The 24,112-nt window shown below is 52.0% G+C and overlaps 1 protein-coding gene across 4 annotated transcripts in view; it reads left to right on the top strand.

The window, feature by feature from the left end:
- Positions 1 to 487: 487 nt before the first annotated feature.
- Positions 488 to 24,112, top strand: part of CFAP65 (cilia and flagella associated protein 65) — a 38,732-nt gene continuing 15,107 nt past the window's right edge. Inside the window, exons 1-21 of one of the 4 annotated variants that reach the window (XM_055109123.1) lie at positions 488 to 560; positions 1,486 to 1,531; positions 3,090 to 3,138; positions 3,456 to 3,659; positions 6,373 to 6,557; positions 9,466 to 9,568; positions 10,387 to 10,556; positions 10,740 to 10,939; positions 11,223 to 11,368; positions 11,848 to 12,070; positions 12,388 to 12,653; positions 13,654 to 13,854; positions 14,046 to 14,405; positions 15,896 to 16,033; positions 17,798 to 18,043; positions 18,627 to 18,851; positions 19,729 to 19,887; positions 20,128 to 20,278; positions 20,778 to 20,906; positions 22,338 to 22,551; positions 22,878 to 23,006. In XM_055109123.1, coding sequence (XP_054965098.1) covers positions 536 to 560; positions 1,486 to 1,531; positions 3,090 to 3,138; positions 3,456 to 3,659; positions 6,373 to 6,557; positions 9,466 to 9,568; positions 10,387 to 10,556; positions 10,740 to 10,939; positions 11,223 to 11,368; positions 11,848 to 12,070; positions 12,388 to 12,653; positions 13,654 to 13,854; positions 14,046 to 14,405; positions 15,896 to 16,033; positions 17,798 to 18,043; positions 18,627 to 18,851; positions 19,729 to 19,887; positions 20,128 to 20,278; positions 20,778 to 20,906; positions 22,338 to 22,551; positions 22,878 to 23,006 — 3,569 coding nt within the window. In that variant the 5' untranslated portion in view covers positions 488 to 535. Of the gene's footprint in view, positions 561 to 1,485; positions 1,532 to 1,755; positions 3,139 to 3,455; positions 3,660 to 6,372; positions 6,558 to 9,465; positions 9,569 to 10,386; positions 10,557 to 10,739; positions 10,940 to 11,222; positions 11,369 to 11,847; positions 12,071 to 12,387; positions 12,654 to 13,653; positions 13,855 to 14,045; positions 15,509 to 15,895; positions 16,034 to 17,797; positions 18,044 to 18,626; positions 18,852 to 19,728; positions 19,888 to 20,127; positions 20,279 to 20,777; positions 20,907 to 22,337; positions 22,552 to 22,877; positions 23,007 to 24,112 lie in introns of those variants that run through there. The other 3 variants (XM_034955179.2, XM_014344064.4, XM_055109125.2) reach the window with 3 other exon arrangements.

Below are 24,112 nucleotides of genomic sequence, written 5' to 3'. Positions count from 1 at the left end.
AAATGAACCAATGGGCTTCCGAAAGTCTACATTATGTATAATAATTCCTTTATACGTTAACCTTCCGATCCCTTCAAAAGAGTTATTTTTCTTGTTGCTGACCAAGAAGAAATGCCGGGAGAAAACGCAGAGGACGCATTCCCTCTCATCAGCAAAAGGGATCTATTTGCAAAGCAATATTCAAATAAGAAATAACTGCGGGCTGCTTTTAAGTTAACAATTGCAATCACAGAGAATGAGCTTCTGTCTCTATGCATGTCAGAGTGCCAAGCCCACAGAGTAGCTTCCTGTGAATTTGGTCGTCAATTAAAGTCATGATTGCTGGAACGTCACGACAACTAGGAGGCTCTACATTACCATGTCGCGACAGGTAGAAGCCCACAGTTACTACCAGCAGGAAAAGTCAGGGAATCAAAACTGAATATAGGAAATAAAATTGGGCGGCGCATTCGCCTTCTATGAATCTTGACTCACTCGGGCTGCCGTCGTTGCCCTGGGATATCTGAAGACGCCGTTTCCTGCGCGTCCTGTATCTATGGAGACGGCAATATGGAGGCGATGTAAGTTCTGAGCGTTAGTCCCAAGGTCCCAGGGTCCCAGGGAGCGGCGCGAGTGGCCAGGGAAGCTATCTGTCCCGGGAGACCCTATCCTTCGGGAAATCGTGGCCAGAGGTCCCCTCCATGCCCTTCAGAGAGCCCCATGGGACTGAGTCTTGGGCGAGATCAATCAGACTAAGGATCCCGAAGAGAAAGAAGAAACAGCTCTAAGTGTATTTTGTCCCCGTTTGTTTCATCTGTTTCTTTCTCCCTCGACTCCATACGACGACCTGCCACTTTTTCTAGTGGTCATCTTGGAGGTTTTTAGATCAGCAATTAGGCAAATAAAGGAAGCTCATGATATATATTTTTTAAAGTCCTCGAAATTGGAAACTTCAATTTAAAACAAAACAAATCCAAAACAAAACAAAAAACCTCGCTTGCCCAGTCTCTTCACAACGACTGCAGATGTGTGAGTCTTTTGGAAGAATAGTGCAGGCTAGTGGGAAAGTTATGGTTGTTAATTACTATAACATGGGTTTGTTTAGTGCTTTTTCAAATCCTCTGTTTCATTCGAGCTGCACACCAACTTTGTGAAATCGTCAGGATAACCCACATTTTACAGGCGAGGAGGCTGAGGCTCCGGGAGATGGAGAAATTTGCCTATCCCCGTAGAGTCTGAGAAGATTCTGGCACCCAGCGTCCCTTGCCCTGGGACCACTTCCCTAGCCCTATGACCTGTGTTGGACCAGCTTTCTACCCCATCATCTCTCATCTCTTCCATGCACTCTCTGGAATAGTTTCATGTGTTGAGTGGAGACTTTTTCAGAGCTCTGAGGCAGGAGCTGTCTGTACAGTCCCCTGAGGTCAGAGGCATTAATGAGTCAGGACAGGGCTGCAAGACCATCCCGTGGCAGAAAAGTAATGGACTCTCTCTGTGTCTCCTCAGCTTACATTTCTTTGATTTCATCTGAACGTGCAGTTCACAATTGGAGGTAGGAGCCTTGCCTGCCTTGTCTGGTGCCTAGCACAGTACCTGGTACATAATAGTAAGTGCTTTGTGAACTTACTATTTGTGAACGAACGACTGAATCTAGATAGTCCCCTCCAGAGGGTTTAGACATGTTGCCAACTAGGAAAACCAGGGTCAACAGAATCTTCTGCTTTGGAAGGGTGTTGGTGGGTGGTGGGGGAGGGATAAGAGAGTGTCTGACAGAACTGTATAAATTCCTAAAGGGTGATCATGAAATTGTTTGCTAAATCTGAACACATTAAAATAAGGAACTGAACGACAAACTTGAAAAAGGATCATTTTAGGCCAAATAAATGGGCAAGTCACACGTAATCATAAACTGTTGTAAGAATTAAAATACCTGTAAGGGAGAATTGCTTGAACCTGGGAGGTGGAGGTTGCAGTGAGCCAAGATCTTGCCACTGCACTCCAGCCTGGGCAACAGAGTGAGAGTCTGTCTTAAATAAATAAATAAATAAATAAATAAATAAATAAATAAATAAAATCCCTCTAAGGACTTTACAACACTGCCTGGCACGTGGATTCTCAGTACATGTTAATAGACATTATTATTTTTGAGATTGTTATTTGAAGAAGTGAGGGAGGATACTGAGTAGTCTGAAAAATAAACATATGTTCAAAAAAGGTATTAAAGTGATGCTGTCCAATGTGGTAGCCAATAGCCATATGTAGCTATTCAGCACTGAAAATATGGGTAGTCCAAATTGAGATGTGCTGTAAATGTAAAATGCACACCAGATTTCAAAGTCTTAATACAAAATAAGAAGGTAAAGTACCTCAATAATTTCATATCGATTACATATTCAATGTAGTATTTTTGATATGATGGGTTAAATAAAATATATAATTATAATTAATTTTACCTGTGTCTTTTTACTTTTTTTAATGTGGCTACCAGAATGTTTTAAAGTACACATGTGGATTGCATTATATTTTGGGGGGCAGTGCCATGTTCTATGATTTCATGCATGATGGCTTCATGTCAAGTGTAAAGGGAAATCAGAGATGAACCATTTGAGGTAAGTCATTATAGGGATCTGCAAACCACTTCCACATGTGCCTGAGTGGGGCTGGCTTAGTCTTGGTGTGTGAGTGTGAAAATTGCTGTCCTTTTGTCGAGGTAACAAAGTCACACTTGCGTGTGTGTGCTAAAGGAAGAGGGGATTCGAGGTGATGGAGCCAGAGCTAGTCTGAGATACTTTGTGTCCCTTAGATCGAGGTCAAGCATCCTCTTGAGCATTTGGTGAAAACTGTGGCCATTCCTCCTGGAAAACAGACATGTATGCATACATAGCATCTGGCATATATACAAATATATGTGTCACATATATTTGCATATGATTTCAGCTACAGTCATCGAGGATCCCTCTGCTCTAGAGATGGATTGACTTATGCTTTGATTGATTTATTTCAGTGATGTTTACCTTAACCGGTTGTAGACTGGTGGAGAAAACCCAGAAGGTAGAGAATCCATCAGTCTCATTTGCCTCTTCTTTCCCCCTTATTCCTCTTCTCACAAGAGGCAAGAGTGTTCAGAAGAAACAAGCAGAGAGTAAAAGCCAGATAAAGGTAATGCACACACTTCAGTAACACCCACTGGAGCTTGCTGAGCAGTGCCAAGTGTGGCCATGGAGGGGCATAGTGGGGTGGGCCTTGTCCCCAAGTCCCTCTTTGGAGTGCCTTTCCTGATGGTGAGTCCCTAGGCTCCCAGGCAAAGCCCTGGATCTCGTGTACAGCCTCATTCCTCATGGTGCCAGGTAGCACCTGTTGCCAGAGCTGGGAAGCAGACCCTCTCCTCCATGACAAGGATGGCCATGAGAGTGTCCTCCCTCAGCCTCTCTTTCTCATGTCACTCCTGTCTCCCCTCCCCTCTGCTCTCTTCCCAGCTCCATACTCAGAGTGCTCCCTTTGGACTGTGTCCCAAGGGCCTGATGCTCACCCAGGCTCCAAGCTCCATCGTGAGGTCCAGGAACAGCAGGAACCACACCATGAACTCTGGTGGATCCTGCCTGAGTGCCAGCACAGTGGCCATCCCTGCCATCAACGACAGCAGTGCAGCCATGAGTGCCTGCAGCACCATCAGCGCCCAGGTAAGGATATGGCCAGGGCAGGCAGAGCAGGGTGTGGCAGGGCCAGGGCGGGGCATGGGTGGCAGGGCAGTGGGGTGGGAATCTGAGAGGCCCTGACTCTTCCCTCTGCATCTTAGCACTAGACCTTGTCTAGACTTTCCTTGTCACCTTTCTTCCATGAGTCACTCAGAAAAGAAAATACTATATTGGCCATCGAACACACTCAGTAAATATTGAAACTGAGAATGTAAGCTCCAAGGGAAAAGGGATTTGTCAGTCCTGTTCACCATTGTTATCACCAAGCACACTGGAGTGCTGGGAGCAGTGAGTGCCTGAGAGGCCGTGGGGTAGGAGAGTGCCAGGGAGGAACGAGTCAGAGGCTGGTTGGATAGCCAGGATTTCTCTTTCCTCAGGAAGTTCTTCCGGCCTTGACCCCTAGGACTTTCTGTTTGACCAATAATGTATGGATACTGTTTATTTTTTGCAGCTCTGTGTAGTTCTCTGTATGTGATGATGCAGCTGTCAAGGGGTTTGACTATGGGTATGGCTTTGTGTATGATGCAGTGTGTGTCTGTGTTGTGTGGTGTATGGTGCCCAGCTCCTCAGGTGTGCTGCCCTTGCCTCCTGTGGACAGACCCTGTGGACTGAGGGTCATGTTTTAAAAGACATCTCTGTCCTCTGTGCCATTCTGGGCCTGTTTGCCCTTGGATTCACTCACTGCCCTTCCCTGCTCTGCTCTGAGCTAGGAGGAGATTGGAAGATGGGATGAAGGGAGAAGCCAGGGCATTTCTCTTCCTCTCTCTGTTGTACACAGTGTCTCTGTCAGCAGCTGCATTTCCCCTGTGGCTCCAGTTCCCACCAGACAGGCCTCAAGGCTGTATTGACCCCACCACTTCTAACCTAGGTGTGGTGGCAGCTTCTTGTTGCCAACTCCCAGGTTCCTTCACTACTCATGGTTATGCAGTAAATTTCCTTGTTGTTGTTGTTTGTTTGTTTGTTTTTCTTTTTTTGAGACGGAGTCTCGCACTGTCACCAGGGCTGGAGTGCAATGGTGCAATCTCAGCTCACTGCAACCTCTGCCTCCGGGGTTTAAGCGATCCTGCTGCCTCAGCCTCCCAAGTAGCTGGGATTACAGGCGCCTGCTACCATGCCCGGCTAATTTTTTGTATTTTTAGTAGAGACGGGGGTTTCACCATATTGGCCAGGCTGGTCTTGAACTCCTGACTTCGTGATTCACCCACCTCAGCCTCCCAAAATGCTGGGATTACAGGTGTGAGCCACTGCACCTGGCCACAGTAAATTCCCTATTTTAAACATTCAGAGTGGCTTCCGTTTTCCTGCCTAGACACTGACTGATGCACCAACTGATATTATAGTAAATTACCTCCCATCATGCATGTCACCTTTCTTCCATAGGTGACTCAGGAAAGAAAATAGTATATTGGCCATCAGACACACTCAGTAAATATTGAAACTGAGAATGTAAGCTCCAAGAGAAAAGGGATTTGTCAGTCCTGTTCACCATTGTAGTCCCAGCACCTAGCACAGTGTCCGGTGCATGATAGGTACTCAAAAAATATTTGTTGAATGAATGACTATATCCTTATATTATGCAACAATATAAAAGCAATACTTGGTCAAAGATAAAATAAAATGCTGGCCGGGCATGATGGCTCACACCTGTAATCCCAGCACTTTGGGAGGCCAAGGTGGGTGGATCACCTGAGGTCAGGAGTTCAAGACCTGCCTGACCAACATGGTGAAACCCCGTCTCTACAGAAATACAAAAATTAGCCAGGCATGATAACGGGTGCCTGTAATCCCAGCTACTCGGGAAGCTAAGGTGAGAAAATCACTTGAACCTGGGAGGTAGAGGTTGCAGTGAGCCGAGATTGTGCCATTATACTGCAGCCTGGGCGATAAAGCGAGACTCTTACAATTAAAAAAAAAAAAAAGATAAAATGCCAATGAATTGAGTGCTCATGGCAGTGACTGTGGTAGGAGGAGGCATCCAGTTCATCCTCCCTCAACCTTACTGCCCCAGGGGGGTTTCCATGCCCCCTCCTTCTTCATCTAGAAGGGGTGATGGATAAGCCTATGGAAAGATTTTCCATTATAGTTGGAAATGCCGCACATGGCAGCACTAGCATCAATCACCAGGAGCAGCACTTGGAGTGGCCCCAGAAGGCAGGGGATGGGTGGGGTGAACAGCAAGCAAATTGGCTCCTCCTCTGCCCCACCAGCCAATTGAGGAATGGGAGAGGGAATGGTGCAGAGGGAAATGTGTTCTGGAAAAGGGCCTGGGATAGACTGCTCTAGCTAGGAGAGGCATGTGTAGCAAGGGGCAGGACTGGGAGGAGGAAGAGGGGAGGAGGCACCTGATGGGGTGGTATCTGAGGGTGCACTGAGGAACAGAACAGAAACCTGCATTTGTGTGTTTGCAAAGAGTGGCTGACGGAGCCTCCCAGGGAAGGCTTCAGGGGCAGGGGCTCTAGTTGCAAAACAGTTCCAGTCTTGGAAGAGGTGATGTCTGACTTCAGGGCCTACCTGCCTCTCACCATCTGTCTCCAGACCATCCCCAAGGGGTGAGGGGTGGTGTCAATCATCGTTTTTCTTCTTGTCTTTTATTTTCTTGGTGGTGGAGGAGGAGGACCTTCACCTGTTCTCTAGGTCTTGGCATCCCACCCTGCTGATACATCCTTTCTGCTCCCCCTTCTCCCTGCCACCTGAACAGCCTGCAAGCTCCATGGACACTCAGATGCACTCCCCAAAGAAGCAGGAGAGAGTGAACAAGAGGGTCATCTGGGGCATTGAGGTGGCTGAGGAGCTGCATTGGAAAGGCTGGGAGCTAGGAAAGGAGACCACAAGGAATCTGGTTCTGAAAAATCGATCCTTGAAACTCCAGAAGATGAAGTACAGGTACCAGTATAAGGGATCAAGGACCCAGTGCCACAGCCTTGAGCCCCGAAAGCAGGCTCTCTTCAAAACAAAACAAAACAAACAAAAAAACCTTTAACATGCCATATAAAAGCCAGTGAGTGTTTAAAACACGTGCAGTATGAATAATTATGCGGCTATAATCCATTATTTTTCATTGTGGTATAGTGTCCCAATGTGTGCCTGTACCATAATGTATTCATCCAGAATGAAGGAAGTTTGGGCTGTTTCTATTTGGGACTGTTACCAACATTCATGTATATGTGTCCAGTTACATAAGTACAAGAGTTTTTCTGGGGAATACCAGGTACTATGAAGGCTCACATGATTTTGGAGTCTTATGAAGGTTTTTGTTTTGTTTTGTTTTGTTTCTGCGTAGTTGTTAAATTGGTGACCTTGCGGGATGGAACCTTCTATTCCACCACCTTGCTCCACCTTCTGTCTTTTCTGGGGAATAGACGCAGGAGTAGAATTGCGGAGGCTTGGGCCATATACCTGTTCACTTGCTATAGATAAACCAAACTATTTCCCAAAGTGCATGGATTTCTTTAGACACCCACCAGCAGCATTAGAGAGTTCCCTTTCCTCCACATCCTTACCAATAACTGCTATTGTCAGAATTTAAAATTTTTGCCAATAATGGTAACTTGTGGTTTTAATTTGCATTTCCCTGATTACTAATGAATGAGGATGAGTGTCTTTTTGTCGGTTATTGACACTTTGCATTTCTTCATGTGTGAAATTTATGATCAAGTCTGTGGCCATTTTTCTCTTACATTATCTTGTCTTTTTTCTGTTTGGTATAAGTTCTTATCCCAATTACAAACTCTTTGCCAGTTATGTGTTGTGGATATCTTCTCTCATCTTATGATTTGTCTTTACTCCCTTTATTGTGTCTTTTGAAGAATAAAAGTTCAAAGTTGAATTTTAAAGGTATCAACTTTATCAGTCTTTTTATTTTATGATTGGTGCTTTTTTATGCTTCTCCTAAGAAGTCCTTCTCTACCCCTAGGTCATTAAGATATTTTCCTCTAGTATCTTCTAAAGACTTTATATTTTTGCCTTTTATATTTGTCTTTTGTCTATATGGAATTGATTTTTACGAATAGTAAGTCTTGATAGCTGGTAGTATACGTCCTCCTACTTAATTCTTCTTCAAGATTGTCTTGGCTATTCTTGGCCCTCCCTTTGATCTTTTATATAAATATTCAAATCAGCTTATCACACATGCACATAAAACACTTCTTCAGATTTTGATTGGGATTTAATTGGACCTATAGATGAATATGAGGATAAATGATATCATTATAATATTGAGTCTTTTAATCCACGAACATGGGCTATTTCTGTATTCATTAGGTTATCTTTCCTGTCTCTCAATAGAGTGTAAAGTTTTCTCCATAGACATTTAGCACATCCTTAGTTAGATTTATTCATAAGTATTTTATATTTTTGCTGTTGTTATATATGACATATTTTTTAGTTGTTTTATTTCTGTTTGTTGCTAGTTTTTAAAATGTCATTTTTATATAGGTATTATGTTCAGTGATCTTGGCAAATCCTCTTATTCTAATAATTTATTTGTTAATATTCTTGTTTTTTCATGCACACATTTGTATTTTAAATGGAAAATGACATTATTTTTTTCTTTCTAGTCCTTACACCTTTTGTCTTTCCTTACTGCATTGTTAAATAGAAAAGTGTTGAACAGAAGTGGTTATAGAGCCATCTTTGTTTTGTTTATCATCTCAGAGTAAAGGACTGCAATGTTTCACTATTAAGCTGTCTGGTAGGATTGATTTTCTGTAGGGTTTCTGTAAAAGTGTACACCTTGTCAGATTATGGGAATATTCTTCTATTCCTGCTTTGCTGAGAGTTTTTCTCATAAACACACATTAAAGTTTATCTAATTTCTTCTTTCTTTTTTTTCTTTCTTTTCTTCCTCTCTCTCTTTCTTTCTCTTTCTTTTCTTTCTTTCTTGTTTTTTTGAGACAGGGTCTCACTCCCTTGCCCAGGCTGGAGTATAGTGGCATTAACATGGCTAACTGTAGCCATGACCTCCTAGGCTCAAGCAATCCTCCTACCTCAGCCTCTCAAGTAGCTGGGACTATAGGCATGCACCACCATGCCTGGCTAATTTTAAAAAAAAATTTTGGTATAGACAGCGTCTTGCCATGTTGCCCAGGGTGGTCTCAAACACCTGGGTCAAATGATACTCCCGCTTTAGCCTCTCAAAGTGCTGGGATTCCAGATGTGAGGCACTGTCCCTGGCCTGTGGAAAGATTTTTGACCACTCATTCCATTTCTTTGGTGTTTTTAGGCAGAGCAGCCATAATATTTATTGTACAATTCTTGGGTCAGTTTTGGTAAATTATATTTTATAGCAATTTTTTTCATCTAAATTTAAACATTTGTTGGTGTAAAGTTGCTGACAATGTCATTGTCTTATTAATGTTTTGAAAGTCTGCAGCAGCTGTGGTTCTGACCCACTGTGGGATGCTACAGCTCTGCTGAGGTCCCTGGAAAGGCATCCCCGGTCCCACCCTCCTCAGCCTTGGTTCCCCCACCTCAGTGCTTGCGGACTCTTTAAAATCCGGGTAACCCTTCACTGTCCCTGTCCCTCTCAGGCCTCCATGCTCATCAGAGGTACAAACACTACTCCCCTTTTGTTCAGAGTGAAGATCTCTGAGAGTAGGAGGGGGAGGGGGAGGGTGGGTCCTCTTGTGACCAAACCCCTGAGTTTCCATCTCCACGTGCTCATCTCCTGAGCTCTTTCTCTGTTGTCCCAGGGACTCAAGCTCCCTTGGCTGCAGGGCTTCCCTCATTTCCTGCCTCTTCCAGTTGTTCTGAGCCCTGATCTGAGGTGCTCCCCCCCGGCTCTCTCCTGCAGGCCCCCCAAGACCAAGTTCTTCTTCACGGTCATCCCTCAGCCCATCTTCCTGAGCCCAGGCATAACCCTCACGCTCCCCATCGTCTTCCGGCCTCTGGAGGCGGTAAGGTCTGCCACAGCAAGTGAGGGCAGGGAGGTACCTGGGAGCAGTGACCTCAGAACAGAAAACAGGACAGAGCAACCAGGAGCGCCCCGGCACACACACATGCTGCCCACTCCAGCAGCAATCCAGTTTGGGAGGCCCCGTCAAGGGCTTAGCCCCTCATCTCATTAGACAGACGGCGTTCCCCAGGAGATGCTGGGGGTAAAGGCTGCGATATTATATTGGCCATCAGAAAGTCCTACATTCTGTGGCCGGGGACGGTAACTCACTTCTGGAAACTCAGCACTTTGGGAGGCCGAGGCAGGCAGGTCACTTGAGGCCAGGAGTTCGAGACCAGCCTGGCCGACATGGCGAAACCCCACCTCTACTAAAAAATACAAAAGTTAACCAGGCATGGTGGCACATGCCTGTAGTCCCAGCTACTTGGGAGGCTGAGGCAGGAGAATCACTTGAACTGGGAGGCGGCTGTTGCAGTGAGCTGAGATCTCACCACTGCACCCCAGCCTGGGTGACAGAGCGAGACTCAAAAAAAAAAAAAAAAGAAAAGAAAAGAAAAGAAAAGAAACCCCTTCTACATTCCTTGGCCTCTTCCTGCCACTCCCCACCCACATTTCCTCAAAATACTTTTTCCACAAAAGAGGCTCTAATGTTTGAGACCAAGACAACATAGGTGCCCAGCTCCCCTCAGAGTCTGACGTGGGTGCCATGGCCTGGCCCTCCCCTCAACAGTTGTGTTGGGGGTGGCTGAGGGTGGGCGGGATGTGCAGTCCCTGAATGCCACTGATGGGTGACTGCCCCTGCCCCGCCTCACACTGCAGAAGGAGTACATGGACCAGCTGTGGTTTGAGAAAGCGGAGGGGATGTTCTGTGTGGGCCTACGGGCCACCCTGCCCTGCCACAGGCTGATCTGCCGCCCACCATCCCTGCAGCTGCCAACGTGTGCTGTGGGAGATACGACTGAGGCCTTGTTCTGCCTGGATAATGTGGGGTGAGGAAGAGGCTGAGGTGCGGCGGGGAGAGCAAGAGCTGTGAGGAGGGTGTCTGGAAGCAGGAGAGACAGGCATACCCTTGTGGGGGTAGGGTAGTCTGAGGTTCTGCCCAGCATCCCTGACTTGCTACTGCAGGAGCAGGGGCCGGGAGCCCAGTGCCCTGACCTGCCCCCCACCCCCAGGGACCTGCCCACCTTCTTCACCTGGGAGTTCTCCAGCCCATTCCAGATGCTGCCCGCCACGGGGCTCCTGGAGCCAGGCCAGGCCTCTCAGATCAAGGTGACCTTTCAGCCCCTTACAGCCGTCATCTACGAGGTACAGGCCACGTGCTGGTACGGGGCGGGCAGCCGGCAGAGGAGCAGCATCCAGCTGCAGGCTGTGGGTGAGGCCCAACCTCCAACCGTCCCCAGACTGGCCCCTCCTGCACCTTCTGGGTCCTCCAGGCCTCAGTTTCTTCCACCTCCCATCTGGCCTGGCCCCCGCCTCCACCGGCCTCCTGCCCTCCCCCAAGCCCCGAAGGCTTTGCCTTTTGTCTTCCATGATGTTACAGGCTAAATTTTCCCTGGGGCCACCTGCCTTCTTTGAGGGGCTGTTCAGCTGGGGCCACAGAGGCCCTGGTGGGTTCCCCCAAGGTTCCCCCAAGACTCCCCCATCTCTGCCCCCAGCCAAGTGCGCCCAGCTGCTGGTGAGCATAAAGCACAAGGGCCCGGAGGACCAGGATGCCGAGGGCTTCCAGAAGCTGTTGTACTTTGGCTCTGTTGCTGTGGGCTGCACCTTGGAGAGGCAGATCAGGCTACACAACCCGTCGGCGGTAGGCACCAGGCAGGAGGGGTGGCAGGACTCACGCCCCCAGGATTGGAGTTTCCTAAAATCACCGCCTTGCAGAATGCCCCCCTTTCTCTCTACGCCTTTGGCCCCAAGCCTCATGTAACCCATGTCAGCTGTCAACAGGTGTGTCCTTCTCCTCAGCTGGGGGCTGGGCTGGGGTATACCCTGGCTCCCCAGAGCCACGAGCAGCCCTAAGACTGTCCTGACCCCAGGACCACAGTTAGCTGTGATGGTACCCTGGGGAGAATTAAAAGGTGCCCCCTTTGGGCAGGCCCAGCGCAGGGCACATGACTCGGTCCCTTCTCTCCTCCTGGTGGAGGCAGTCTGGCCAGTGGGGCACAGGCTGGATGCCAGCTGCCCCCACCCCCTTGGCTGGGCACACCAGTACAATGCGTAGACTGTCCCATCATACAGTGCTCCGCTCTGTGACCTGACCCTTTGTCCTTCTGCTTGGCCCCACAGGTAAATGCCCCCTTCAGGATTGAAATTTCCTCAGATGAACTGGCCGAAGACCAGGCCTTCTCATGCCCCACGGCCCATGGCATCGTGCTTCCGGGAGAGAAGAAATGTGTGTCAGTGTTCTTCCACCCCAAGACTCTGGACACCAGAACTGTGGACTACTGCTCCATCATGCCTTCTGGCTGTGCCTCCAAGACCCTGCTTAAAGTCGTTGGTTTCTGTAGAGGTACTGGTGACCCCAGGGGCCTCCCCTGGGGACAGGAGCAGCCCCTGCTGAGGATTCTGAAGAGCTCCTTCCCTGCTCCTAGGAGGCGGGGCCACCTTGCCTCAGCCTGGGTGTCTGCTGCCCCCTGGTGGCCCTATGGGGAATCATCTGTGACTACCTGGAGATCTCAGTCCCACCGGCATCCAGTGATGCTGGAGTTCTGCTCAGGCTGCCAGGGCTCTGGGCCTGTAGCCTGGCCCTGAGAGTACCACCTCCCTTCAGTGGGACTTTGTCTAAGACATCCTTGGGGAAGCTGATACCCCATATCCTGTGTCCAGGCCCTGCCGTGTCCCTGCAGCACTACTGTGTCAACTTTAGCTGGGTCAACCTTGGGGAGCGCTCCGAGCAGCCCCTGTGGATTGAGAACCAATCAGACTGCACGGCCCACTTCCAGTTTGCCATCGACTGCTTGGAGAGTGTCTTTAGCATCAGGCCTGCCTTTGGAACCCTGGTGGGCAAGGCCCGTATGACCCTCCACTGTGCCTTCCAGCCCACTCACCCCATCATCTGCTTTCGGCGTGTGGCCTGTCTCATCCACCACCAGGTGAGTCGGGGGGAGAGCATGAGGCTGAGGGAGGAGGGGCTCCCCTGGGGCCCACTGATGATGACAAGGCTTGGTGGGCACTCCCCTGTATTCTGGAACTTCTAGGGCTCTCTGCCTGGTGGTCTCCCACTCCTGGGCCCCAGCCCTGGCTTTTGGAGCCAGTGTGCAGCCTGGGCACAGGGCAGAGCACTCTGTGCCAGTCTTGCCCTGCTACCAGGCCAGGCGCTTTGCTACTGCTGTGCTCATGGGCTGGGAGAGGGAGGCTTGGACTCGCAGCCTCCCACCCTCCCGCTGAGCCCTGCAGGCTTTGCCTTTTCTTTGCCTTCCATGACTTCACAGACTAATTCTTCCCTGGAGCCACTCCACATAGCATGCATAGGGCAGAGAGCTTTCAAGTTAGACCCCAACCCTAGGCCCCTGGGCATGATCAGACACATTGTGCCCTGACCAGCAGATGCCTGGCCAAGATGGCAAACGGGGCTGAAATGTAACCCATGATCCCTCCCTGAGCTGGTGCCCAGGCTTGGGCTGTGTCTGTGTACCTGGAGGAATGGGTGCCTTTCTCTAATTCTTGTGACAGTTTAGTATGGGCTGGGGGAGGCCTTGGAAATGGAGGAAAGAACAGAAGCCCAGAGGGAGGCCTGATGAGGCAGCCCCCATATTCTCCTCCCTTGGGAGGGCCTGAATTCTAGTTTGGCAGGCTTCTGGGCTGGCAGTAGGGTGGGTGGGAGAATGCCCAGGGGCCATGGCAGAGAGGAAGCGTGGGTAATGGCTGAGTGTCCTAAGGACCGGGGTGCTCTCTCCTGACCTTCCCTGGACTCCTGCTGTGCCCTGGCTGAGCCAGACCACTGCTGAGTGCTTGCTCACTGGCCACCTAGAGCTTCTGCCCCACTGCCTCTCTTATCCTGTCTGCCCAGCTTTTGTCCTCAGTTCAACCCCCAGCACCCCCCTTGCCCTACCACCCCTCCCATGCCCCATCACACACAGACAAATGTCACAGGACCCGCTGTTCCTGGACCTGATGGGGACCTGCCACTCGGACAGCACCAAGCCAGCCATCCTGAAGCCTCAGCACCTCACCTGGTACCGCACACACCTGGCCCGGGGCCTGACGCTCTACCCCCCTGACATCCTGGATGCCATGCTGAAGGAGAAGAAGCTGGCACAGGACCAGAACGGGGCTCTCATGATTCCCATCCAGGTACAGTGCCCTCCCCAGATGCATATCCCTTCTCTAGTGATTCTTGGGCAATCCCATGCCCCCAGGGTCCCATGGGCACCATTAGTAGTCAGGGCGACTGGTGCAGCCTTTCTAGACAGGAGTGTGCCCAGGAGGGGCAACAGCAAGAGGAATGGCGGTTGAGCCCTATCCACCTGTCTTTCCCCATGCAGGATCTGGAGGACATGCCAGCCCCGCAGTACCCTTATATCCCTCCCATGACCGAGTTCTTCTTCGACGGCACCAGCGACATAACCATCTTCCCCCCGCCCGTCAGTATAGAGCCTGTCGAGGTAGACTTCGGTGCCTGCCCAGGGCCTGAGGCCCCCAACCCTGTACCCCTGTGCCTGATGAACCACACCAAGGGCAAGATCATGGTGGTCTGGACGCGAAGGTCTGACTGCCCCTTCTGGGTGACTCCAGAGAGCTGCGACGTGCCCCCACTCAAGTCCATGGCCATGCGCCTGCACTTCCAGCCGCCTCACCCCAACTGCCTTTACGCGGTGGAGCTCGAAGCCTTCGCCATCTATAAGGTGTGTGCACGCAATGAGAGGGAGGAATGCGGGGTCTCTGCTAGGAGCCTGAGTGGCTGGGTGGGGTGGCAGGAAGTGACCGAGGGCAGCTTCAGGCTCCATCCTCTGCGTGCCAGGCTTTCTCTTGGCTGGACAGTGACCCCTATGGGTTTGTCTCCTCCAAAGCTCCTGGCCTAGCTCGGCCCATCTGATTTTCTCATTCTTATGTAAGTCTCCCCTCCCCTCCAAGGGAGAACTCAGCTGAGATCAAGCTGTTTGGGAAAATTGGGTGCACAGGGAGATTCTCCCTGGGGCTCCTGGCTAGGAGGCCTCCTAGCTTCTCTACTAGTCCTTGAATTAAGAAGTGGTCACTCTAAAGGAGCTTTGAGCGGGCAGGAAGCTGGGCCTAGAGACAAAGTCAGCAGCACCAGATAATTGTGATGGAAAGGGCTTCTGACTCAGCTTCCCTGGGTCGGGAACTCCGAGTGCCGGCTGTCCCCAGCCCTGCTGTTCTGGCCCCAGATGCGTGGTGCCCCCTCCTCATCCTTTAGTCCTGCCCATCCCTTCCTTCTTGACTCTGCCCACCCCACTGCCCTTGCCCAGAGGCCAAGGTCTTGGGACCCAGAGAAAAGTAGGGCTGTGCGGTCAAGATCAGGGTCACTTACCAGCTATGTGACCTTGGGCAAGTTCCTTAATGTCTCTGAGTCCTGATCTTTTCATCTGTAAACTTGGGACCACGTCCGATCTTTTGAGGAGGCTTTCCAAAGTGGAGGCTTTAGTTGCCCCCGTCCTAATGCCTTGGCAGTGGGGTGATGTCGAGGTTTGTAGGAATAAGGTTGTAGATGCCTGGCTCTGCTGAGGCTGAGCCTGTCAGATATTTAGGTTACAGGCTCTAGACCTGCACAGTCCAGTACAGCCACTGACAGCCACACGTGGCTACTGAGCTTTTAATATGTGGCTGGTCCCAATTGAGACGTGCCGTGAGTGTAAAATGCACCCTGGATTTCAAAGACTTAGTATGAAAAGAATGTAAAATATCTCGTTACTAATTTTATATTGGTTATATGTTAAAGTGATAAGATTTTAGATCTATTGGGTTAAATAAAATATACTATTAACATTAACTTCACGTGTTTTACTTTTTTAATGTGGCTACTGAACATTTAAATGACATTTGCGGCTGGCATTTGTGGCTCACATGATATTTCTATTGGCCAGCGCTTCTCTAGGCTCATTCCTACAGAATGAATGGTGCTTTCACATCCCAGCCCCACCCTCCTCCCGGGTTGTGAGGCCTAAAGAGAGCATTGCTATATGGATGCAGGGCCTAGCTCCCCGCAGGAGGGGCTGGGTTGGGATTCTTGTTCTCTGCACTGTCTTCCCAAGGAGGCCCTCCTGTCTGTGTCCAATGTCGGACTCCTGCAGCACAAGGGCAAGGAGGGGCAAAATGGGGTGCCCCACAGGGCAGACACAGGACTCTGAGCTTTTCCGTGGGTCTGGCCCCCCTGCAGGTCCTGCAGAGCTACAGTAATATTGAGGAGGACTGCACCATGTGCCCATCCTGGTGCCTGACGGTGCGGGCACGAGGCCACAGCTATTTCGCTGGCTTTGAGCACCACATCCCCCAGTATTCCCTAGATGTCCCCAAGGTAAGCGTGGCCCCAACAGCAGTGGGAGGGAGACAGGAGAGCCGTAGCTTCTGCCTTGGCCTGCAGATCCCTCTCCCATTCTCTGATGGCCTCAGAAACACATCTTTGCACCCTCCCTGGCTGTCCCCACGTCCGCTGTGCCAATTCTGGGTATCTGGGCCGGCTGAGGACTTGCTCCTGGGCCCCGACACTGGGACTGGGGAGAGTCTGGATCCTGGACAGCTGGCCCCTTGCTGCTCCATTGGAAATACTCACTGGCTCCTGTGACTCTCAGGTTCAAAACCCTCCAGCTCCTGCATTTGTTTGTGTCCTGTTTACTGAATGCCTGGGTGCCCCAAGTCCTGGGCTCAGGCCCAGGGATATGACAGCCGCACCAGCAGCCCCTGCCTTTGGGAAGCACCCTGCCCTATGAGAGGGAGAGCCAGCCCCATCCTCAGGAGATCATAATTCCCAGGCCACCCCAAGGCCCTTAGAAGCCCTGCCTGACCTGACAAGCAAGAGGACATAGGGCTGAAAAGCACAGAGCCTGGGGCCAGACCGCCGGCTTCCAATCCAGTTTCACCTTTGATGTCTCCTCCAGTCTCCATCGCCTGGAGGTTTTGCATTAGACTTCTGGTTGCTGGAAAAGCACCACTTTGGGACAATGTGCTTTGGGTTGATTCTGCTCTCCCCACCACCTACACTTCTGCCCTCCTACCCCAAACCTATACCACCCCAAGATTCAGCTTGGAGGCAGCTGCTTCCCAAAGGCCTTCCTGCCTCGCAGAGTCCCCCTCGATGTCTCCCTCGGCCCCCTTCCCTTGGCAGTTCCTCCTGGTGGGTTGTGGCCTTTATGCAGCCCAGAAGATCTGGCGTCACTCCCTCACTGGCTCACACACAGGCACTGTCACCCCAGCTTGATGGGGACCTCTGGTCAGGGATTGCAGGTTTTGTGTTTTGCAGCCTGCTCAGCTCTCAGCTGGTGCTGGCCACACCCTGGATACCTGAAGAGTGTTGGGAGCTGAGATTATCTGGGCCAGTTTCCATCAGTTACCTGCATGAGAATCATCTAGAAGGGGTTACTTACTTTTTTATTTTGTATTTTCTGATATAGAATTTCGCTCTGTCACCCAGGCTGGAGTGCAGTGGTGTGATCTTGGCTCACTGCAACCTCTGCCTCCTGGGTTCAAGCGATTCTGTAGCCTCAGCCTCCCATGTAGCTGAGATTACAGATGCACGCCACTAAAACTGGCTAATTTTGGTACTTTTAGTAGAGATGGGGCTTCACCATATTGGCCAGGCTGGTCTTGAACTCCTGCCACAAGTGATCCGCCTGCCTCAGCCTCCCAGAGTGCTGGGATTACAGGCAGGAGCCACCACACCCAACCCGAAGTGGTTACTTACTGCAGCCCCAGAGCTTCTGGACCAGGCTCTCTGAAAATGAGTTCTCCAAAGAGTGATGCAAAGACACCCTAAAATGAAACAACTTCTACTTTATCCTTGAGGAGCGGCCTTGGAGGCCTGAGTTTCCCAGGGGCCTGTGGCCCCGGCCCCCGCCCCGCCTCCCCGTCTCCCTGTCTGGAGGTCTCTGGAGAACAAAAGCATTCTTTGGTGTCAGCTCGTGGCCTCCTTCAATTCCCCGTTCCCAGGGCGTTGACTGGGCTGCAGGGCAGCACCTCAGATCTCCTTGGAGACAGCTCCTCCCAAGCCCCCATAGGGCCCTGAGTGTGTGTCCCAGGGTGGAGCTCTGAGCGGGGGGCCGCTTTCCTCCTCTCCCACCCCCAGCTATTTCCAGCAGTGTCCTCCGGTGAGCCCACCTACCGCAGCCTGCTCCTGGTCAACAAAGACTGCATGCTGCTGACCTTCAGCCTGGCCCCCCAGAGAGGCTCAGACGTCATCCTTCGGCCCACTTCGGGCCTTGTGGCACCCGGGGCCTACCAGATCATCCTCATCTGCACCTACCCTGAGGGCAGCTCCTGGAAGCAGCACACTTTCTATCTGCAGTGCAATGCTTCCCCCCAGTATCTCAAGGTAGAAGGCAGAGGGAGGGGACCTGGGTCCTTGGGAATGGGCCATAATCTTGAACCACCCTTTTCAAGGGCATATTCTGGGGTTGGCCCCTAAGATTTCCAGGGGGCTAATTCTCCTCCAGGAAGTAGCATAGTAGGGAAAGAACCTGCTTGACCACTTCTGTGAACAACTCTCCCACCCCTGAGGGCCTTGCCTGTCCCCCTTATGGGGTCTGAGGCCAAGAAAGAGGGTGCAGAGAACCCAGAGGAAGGATCTGGGGGAGGCAAAAGACACCTGCAGGTGGTAGAGGGATATTTGGGTCCAGGCCAGCAATAGACTCTGAGATGGTGGGCCCATGTCTGGCCCCGTGAAATGGTCTATAGATCCTCTCTCAGTCCCTGAGTTCTTTTCAAGAATTATCTCCTGGGCCAGTCACCATTGACTCTGCTTTTGACAGAAACTGCCGGTACACGGGCTGGCAGAGGGCCTTTGACTGCCCGCTCCAAGTGGGGAAAGCTGCCTAGCCATGGCTTCCTGGACATGTTGTGGGGGGCTGGGACTGCAGAGTGAGGTCAGGGCACTGCCCTTCTTCCTCTGGCTCCAGGAGGTGAGCATGTACAGCCGGGAGGAGCCACTGCAGCTGAAGCTGGACACCCACAAAAGCCTCTACTTCAAGCCCACCTGGGTGGGCTGCTCCTCCACCAGCCCCTTCACCTTCTGCAACCCCTCGCGTCTGCCCCTGCAGTTCGAGTGGAGGGTCTCTGAGCAGCATCGAAAGCTGCTGGCTGTCCAGCCCTCCAGGGGGCTAATCCAGCCCAACGAGAGACTTGTGAGTGGCTCCCCTCCTGCCGAGTGACGGCAACCTTCACTTCTGTCATCTCTTATTTGTGCCCATCATAGCCCAGACTTGCCATGTGCAGCCCCCAATTCCATCCACAGTAACTTCCCCCACCTGGCGATGAGGTGTTATTATTACTCTCACCATCCCCCCACCATTTTACAAATAATTGAGGCTTGAGAAGGGGAAGCCATTTACTAAGATCATAAGTTAGGCCGTGCAGGGCTGGGACTGGAACCAGTGTTTCTGATGCCAGGCCCGAGAGGCATGTCACCTCCCCATCCATGGTCCCCAAAGCTGGGAGGTCATTGGGAGGGTGGGTTGCAGCAGCTGGATTTGGGCCCAAATGGCCAGCCACCAGTGAGGGTGAGGAAGGGGACTGTAGTCACAGTGGGGGTGCTGGCTGGGATTCAAAATAGCAGACCCCTGTCCCTAGTCTAGAGCCTTACCGAAGGGTTGGGGAGGCCAAACTTGGGACAAGAAGCACCAGCACAGGCATCTGTAAGAGCCAAGGGGACAGTCCCTCGGCGGGACAAGAGGCCTCATAGCCTGTGGAGTTGGCCTGGAATGTTGACATCCCGCTCCCACCCTCACTACTGTCTGACCCTGGGCAAGGGACCCCACTTCTCTGAACTTTCAGTTTCTCATCAGAAAATGAGGCATGGAAATAATACTACTGACCCCGTGGGGATATAGGATTGAGGGGCTTGGGGAGACTCCATACATGTGCCGTGTACAATGCCTGGCACAGGGTAGATTCTGAGAAAGGGCTAACGTAGCATGACGCCCTGCCATGGGGCCTCGGATGGCCAGGTACCTGTGGAGGGGCTTCCAAAGGCCACTGCAGGGATCATTTCTGTGACCCCAGACGCTGACGTGGACCTTCAGCCCTTTGGAGGAGACCAAGTACCTGTTCCAAGTGGGGATGTGGGTCTGGGAAGCCGGCCTGTCTCCAAATGCCAACCCCGCTGCCACCACCCACTACATGCTCCGGCTGGTGGGCGTGGGGCTCACCAGCAGCCTCTCTGTGAGTGGGAGGGCTCTGGCAGGAGGGGGCTGGGGGAGAGGCCCGGACAGGTGGGAGGGAAGGCCCCAGGGAACCTCCCAAGGTGGGAGGGAAGGCCAAGAGGGCAGAGGATAGGAGTCCTCTGCCCTGGACACCCCAAACTTGCCCTTCCTTGGGGGATGCTCTGAAAATGGGGCTGGGAGAGTGGGGCTGTGGGCCTGGAGGAGCTCCCACTCCCGGCTGGCTGACTGTGGCCTCCAGGCAAAGGAAAAGGAGCTGGCCTTTGGGAATGTGCTGGTGAACAGCAAGCAGTCCAGGTTCCTTGTCCTCCTGAATGACGGCAACTGCACCCTCTATTACCGCCTCTACCTGGAGCAGGGCAGCCCTGAGGCCGTTGACAACCACCCCCTCGGTACTTGGGCCTGAGCTGGGACTGGGGCCAGGGGAGGTGGGAGGAGGTACTGGTTAAGACCGGTTAACCTGCTGGGCACACTGGCACGCGCCTGTAGTCCCAGCTCTTCAAGAAGCTGAGGTGGGGGTATTGCTTGAGCCCAGGAGTTCCACGCTGCAGTGCACTATGATCACAACTGTGAAGAGCCACTGCCCTCTAGCCTGGGCAACATAGCGAGACCCCACCTCTGAGCCTCAGCTTCCTCATCTGTTAAAAGGGGCACCAGGTGGCACCTACCTCACAGGACTGCTAGGTGGGGAAAAGTGCTTAGCAGGTGCCAATGACACAAAGTTAGGTGTGGTCCCTCTAACCCAGGCTGGGAGGAGGGGCTCCACTCCCTGTTTCCTGCCTCAGGGCCTGCTGTCCTCCCCTGGTGCCCAGGGAAGGGTATCTACAAAGGAGCAGGAGGAATGGCTGGGCCTCCTCTACCCACTGACCCCCCGGCATCATCCCTGAGCAGCTCTGCAGCTGGACCGAACAGAGGGGAGCATGCCACCCCGGTCCCAGGACACCATCTGCCTGACTGCCTGTCCCAAGCACCGGTCCCAGTACTCCTGGACCATCAGCTACTCTCTCCTTTCCCGCAGAGGTACCTAGACTGCCTGGCATAGAGAGTCGGGGCCGGGGAAATGCAGGATGAAGGGGGAGGGCTATGTGAGGCAGTGGATGCCGAGCGTCAGGCAGAGCTGGCAGGGTGAGTGGGGTGTGCTGAGGTGTGCCTTTGGTGTCTGGCATAAATGCCACACACCAGACATGTCTGTCCAGATGAGTGTCCATATGTGCATGTGCCCAGTGCAAGGAGTTAGGAGCTGTGCTGACTTTTTGTGAAATCTTAGCCCCCAAGCCTCGCTGGGCCTCATCTTCCTTCTCCGTAAAATGGAGTACTTACTAGCCTGCCCCAGGCAGGTTGGAAGGAGTCCAGGGCAGCACAGAGAGGAAATTAAGAGTGTGGACTGGGGCCAGAGGCTCTGGAACTGGATCCTGGCTCCAGCACTTGTAACCTTAACAAGTTGCTTCACCTCCCTGTGCTCAGTTTCCACATGTCTCAAATGGGGATAATAAGCTGGGCATGGTGGCTCACACCTGTAATCTCAGCACTTTGGGAAGCTGAGGTGGGAAGACTGGTTGAGGCCAGGAGTTCGAGACCAGCCTGGGCAACATAGCAAGACCCCACCTCTACAAAAATAAAAGTGTTAGCTGGGTGTGGTAGCATGCACCTGTAGTCCTAGCTACTTGGGAGGCTGAGGCAGGAGGATTGCTTGAGCCCAGGAGGTAAAGGTTGCAGTGAATAAGCTGTGATTGTGTCGCTGCTCTCCAGCCTGGCAACACAGTGAGACCCTATCTCAAAAATGAAATGAAATTAAATAAATAAATAAAAATGGGGATCATAATGTCACACAGGCCAGAAAAGGGAAGTGAAGTCAATACCTGCCACCACTTGCATGAATCTTGAAAACATTATGCTAAGTGAAAGAGGCCAGTCACAAAAAGCCACATATTGAATAATTTCATTTATATGAAATGTCCAGAATAGGCAGAGAGAGACAGAAAGTAGATTAGCGGTTGCCTGGGGAGGGTGAATGGGGAGGGATGGCTAATTTGTACTAGGCTTCTATTTGGGATGATGAAAATTTTCTAAAATTAGATAGTGGTGATGGTTGCACAACTCTGTGAATATACAAAAAAAAAAACCTGAATTGTGTGTGTTAAAAGGGTAAATTACCCAGTATATACTGGTGTCTCAATAAAGCTGTTATTAAAAATTAGTTTGAAACCAAATCACGGTACACATTAAGTGCAGGCATGTGTATAAGGCACTGAGGACAATGCCCAGTACACAGAAAGTGTCAGACAAGGGCTGGCTGTTGTTGGAAATGCCCTAGAGCCCGAGAGGGGTCCACTGCTCCTGATGAGGGTCCTGGGGCCAACTGCCCAGGACTCCTGCACCTTTGGCCTGCATGCCCCCTCCAGGGAAGGTGGGAGGCAAGCCCACTTCTCTCTTTCTCACCCCCCTCCCCAGATAACAAGGCTGGGGAGAAGCAGGAGCTGTGCTGCGTCTCCCTGGTGGCCGTGTACCCCTTGCTTTCCATCCTGGATGTCAGCTCCATGGGCAGTGCTGAGGGTATCACCCGGAAGCACCTGTGGCGCCTCTTCTCTCTGGACCTGCTTAACAGTTACTTGGAGCGTGACCCCACCCCCTGTGAGCTCACCTACAAGGTGCCCACCCGGCACAGGTGAGCTGAGCCTGGAGTGGGGGTGGGGGCTGGGGTCAGGGCCTATCTAGGGATGTTCATGGAGCTTTCTGCCCAGACTCCCAGAACAAGGAAGCTGTTTCCCATCTCTTTGAGGGAAGAGCTCCCCAGTTCTCGCCCATCCCTGGAGGGGCCCAGGGAAGGGAGGAATTGCCTTGAGGTCTGAAGAGCCAGCCCACCCTTGCCCCTGAGTCCCAGATTCTCCAGTTCCCACTTGGAGGGAGGGGAGTGCCCAAGCCAGCCATCCCTGGGAGGGCCCTGCCCTGGCCCCATTCCCATCTCTGAACCCCTTTCTCTGTTCCTCACAGCATGAGCCAGATCCCCCCCGTCCTCACCCCTTTAAGGCTTGACTTCAATTTCGGGGCCGCACCATTCAAGGCCCCACCTTCTGTGGTATTCCTGGCCCTGAAGAACAGCGGAGTGGTGTCCCTGGACTGGTATGGCTTGAAGGGGGCCACTGGGGGGCCTAGGAGACAAGTGCCTAGAGGCTGAAGGAGAACAAGAGCTGCACTCTCTTGCCCGTGGTGGCCTGGCTGCTTGCTGTCTGTGAAGAGTGGACCTCACATTGACGGCTGTAGAGGTCAGGGTGGAACTGGGGTTGCCAGCAGGACTCGGGGCCTGTCACCGGCTGAGACACGGTGATAGGCTCAGAAGCGGTGGGACTGCCCTGATGGAGCCTGGGCATAGTGGCCTTAATAACTTAACAAATGAGACACATTCACTGGGCATCTGCTGCATGCCAGGACCTGCGCTTTACAAGTCTTTTCTCCTCCAATCCTGTGGGAAACTCCTCCTCTCTAGACTCTTTCACGGACAGGGAGGCTGTGGGTCAGCAAGGTTAAGGACTCAGCGAAGACCATTCAGCCATGAATGGACAGATCCAGGTTCAAAGCTGAATTTGTCCAGTCCAGAGCCCTTGCCTACCCCAGTTAGTCAGCAAGAAGACTGAGTTGCTTCTACATAGTACGCACTGCCTCGTTGCTGGAGCCCGCCTGACGGAGCCCCAGCTTAGTGGAGGCTGGGCCTGAATGGGGGCAAGTTGAGGGTCTCTGGTGGGGAAGGACAGGGACCTGCTGCCGGGGACAGAGCTGCCCCCGAGGGTCCTGGCTGAGGGGCTTTTCTCCCCCAGAGGCTCAGAACTTGTGCCCAGCAAACATCCTGCTTCCATGCATGGACTTTTCCTCTCTCCACCATGTGCCTTTGTTTCCTAGTAAACTCCTTTTGATGACTTCCAACTTTGCTTGGCTAAAGAGAGGTGGAAAAAAAAGTGTCCCCATCTGGGTCAGACTTAGGAGAGGGATCCAGGGGTCTGGCCAGGGCATGGCAGTGAGTGGGGGAGAATGAAAATATGCAGGTGGGGGCTTCTGTGATCAGGAACTCGCTGGCCTGAGCAGAGAGAGCCTTGGGGAATGTGGAGTGAGAGGGGTGGGGTCTGCATCATCAGATGGGCACTAGCAGCCCCTCACTCTCTGACTGTCCCCTTTCTCCTCCATGGTGGAGGAAGATGGGGAAACTGGCTCTTTAGGGGGCTCCTGTCTGAGAA

The sequence above is a fragment of the Pan paniscus genome, chromosome 13 (genome assembly GCF_029289425.2).
Source record: "Pan paniscus chromosome 13, NHGRI_mPanPan1-v2.0_pri, whole genome shotgun sequence".
Classification (NCBI taxonomy): Eukaryota; Metazoa; Chordata; class Mammalia; order Primates; family Hominidae; genus Pan; species Pan paniscus.
This window is presented reverse-complemented; position numbering and strand designations above follow the sequence as displayed.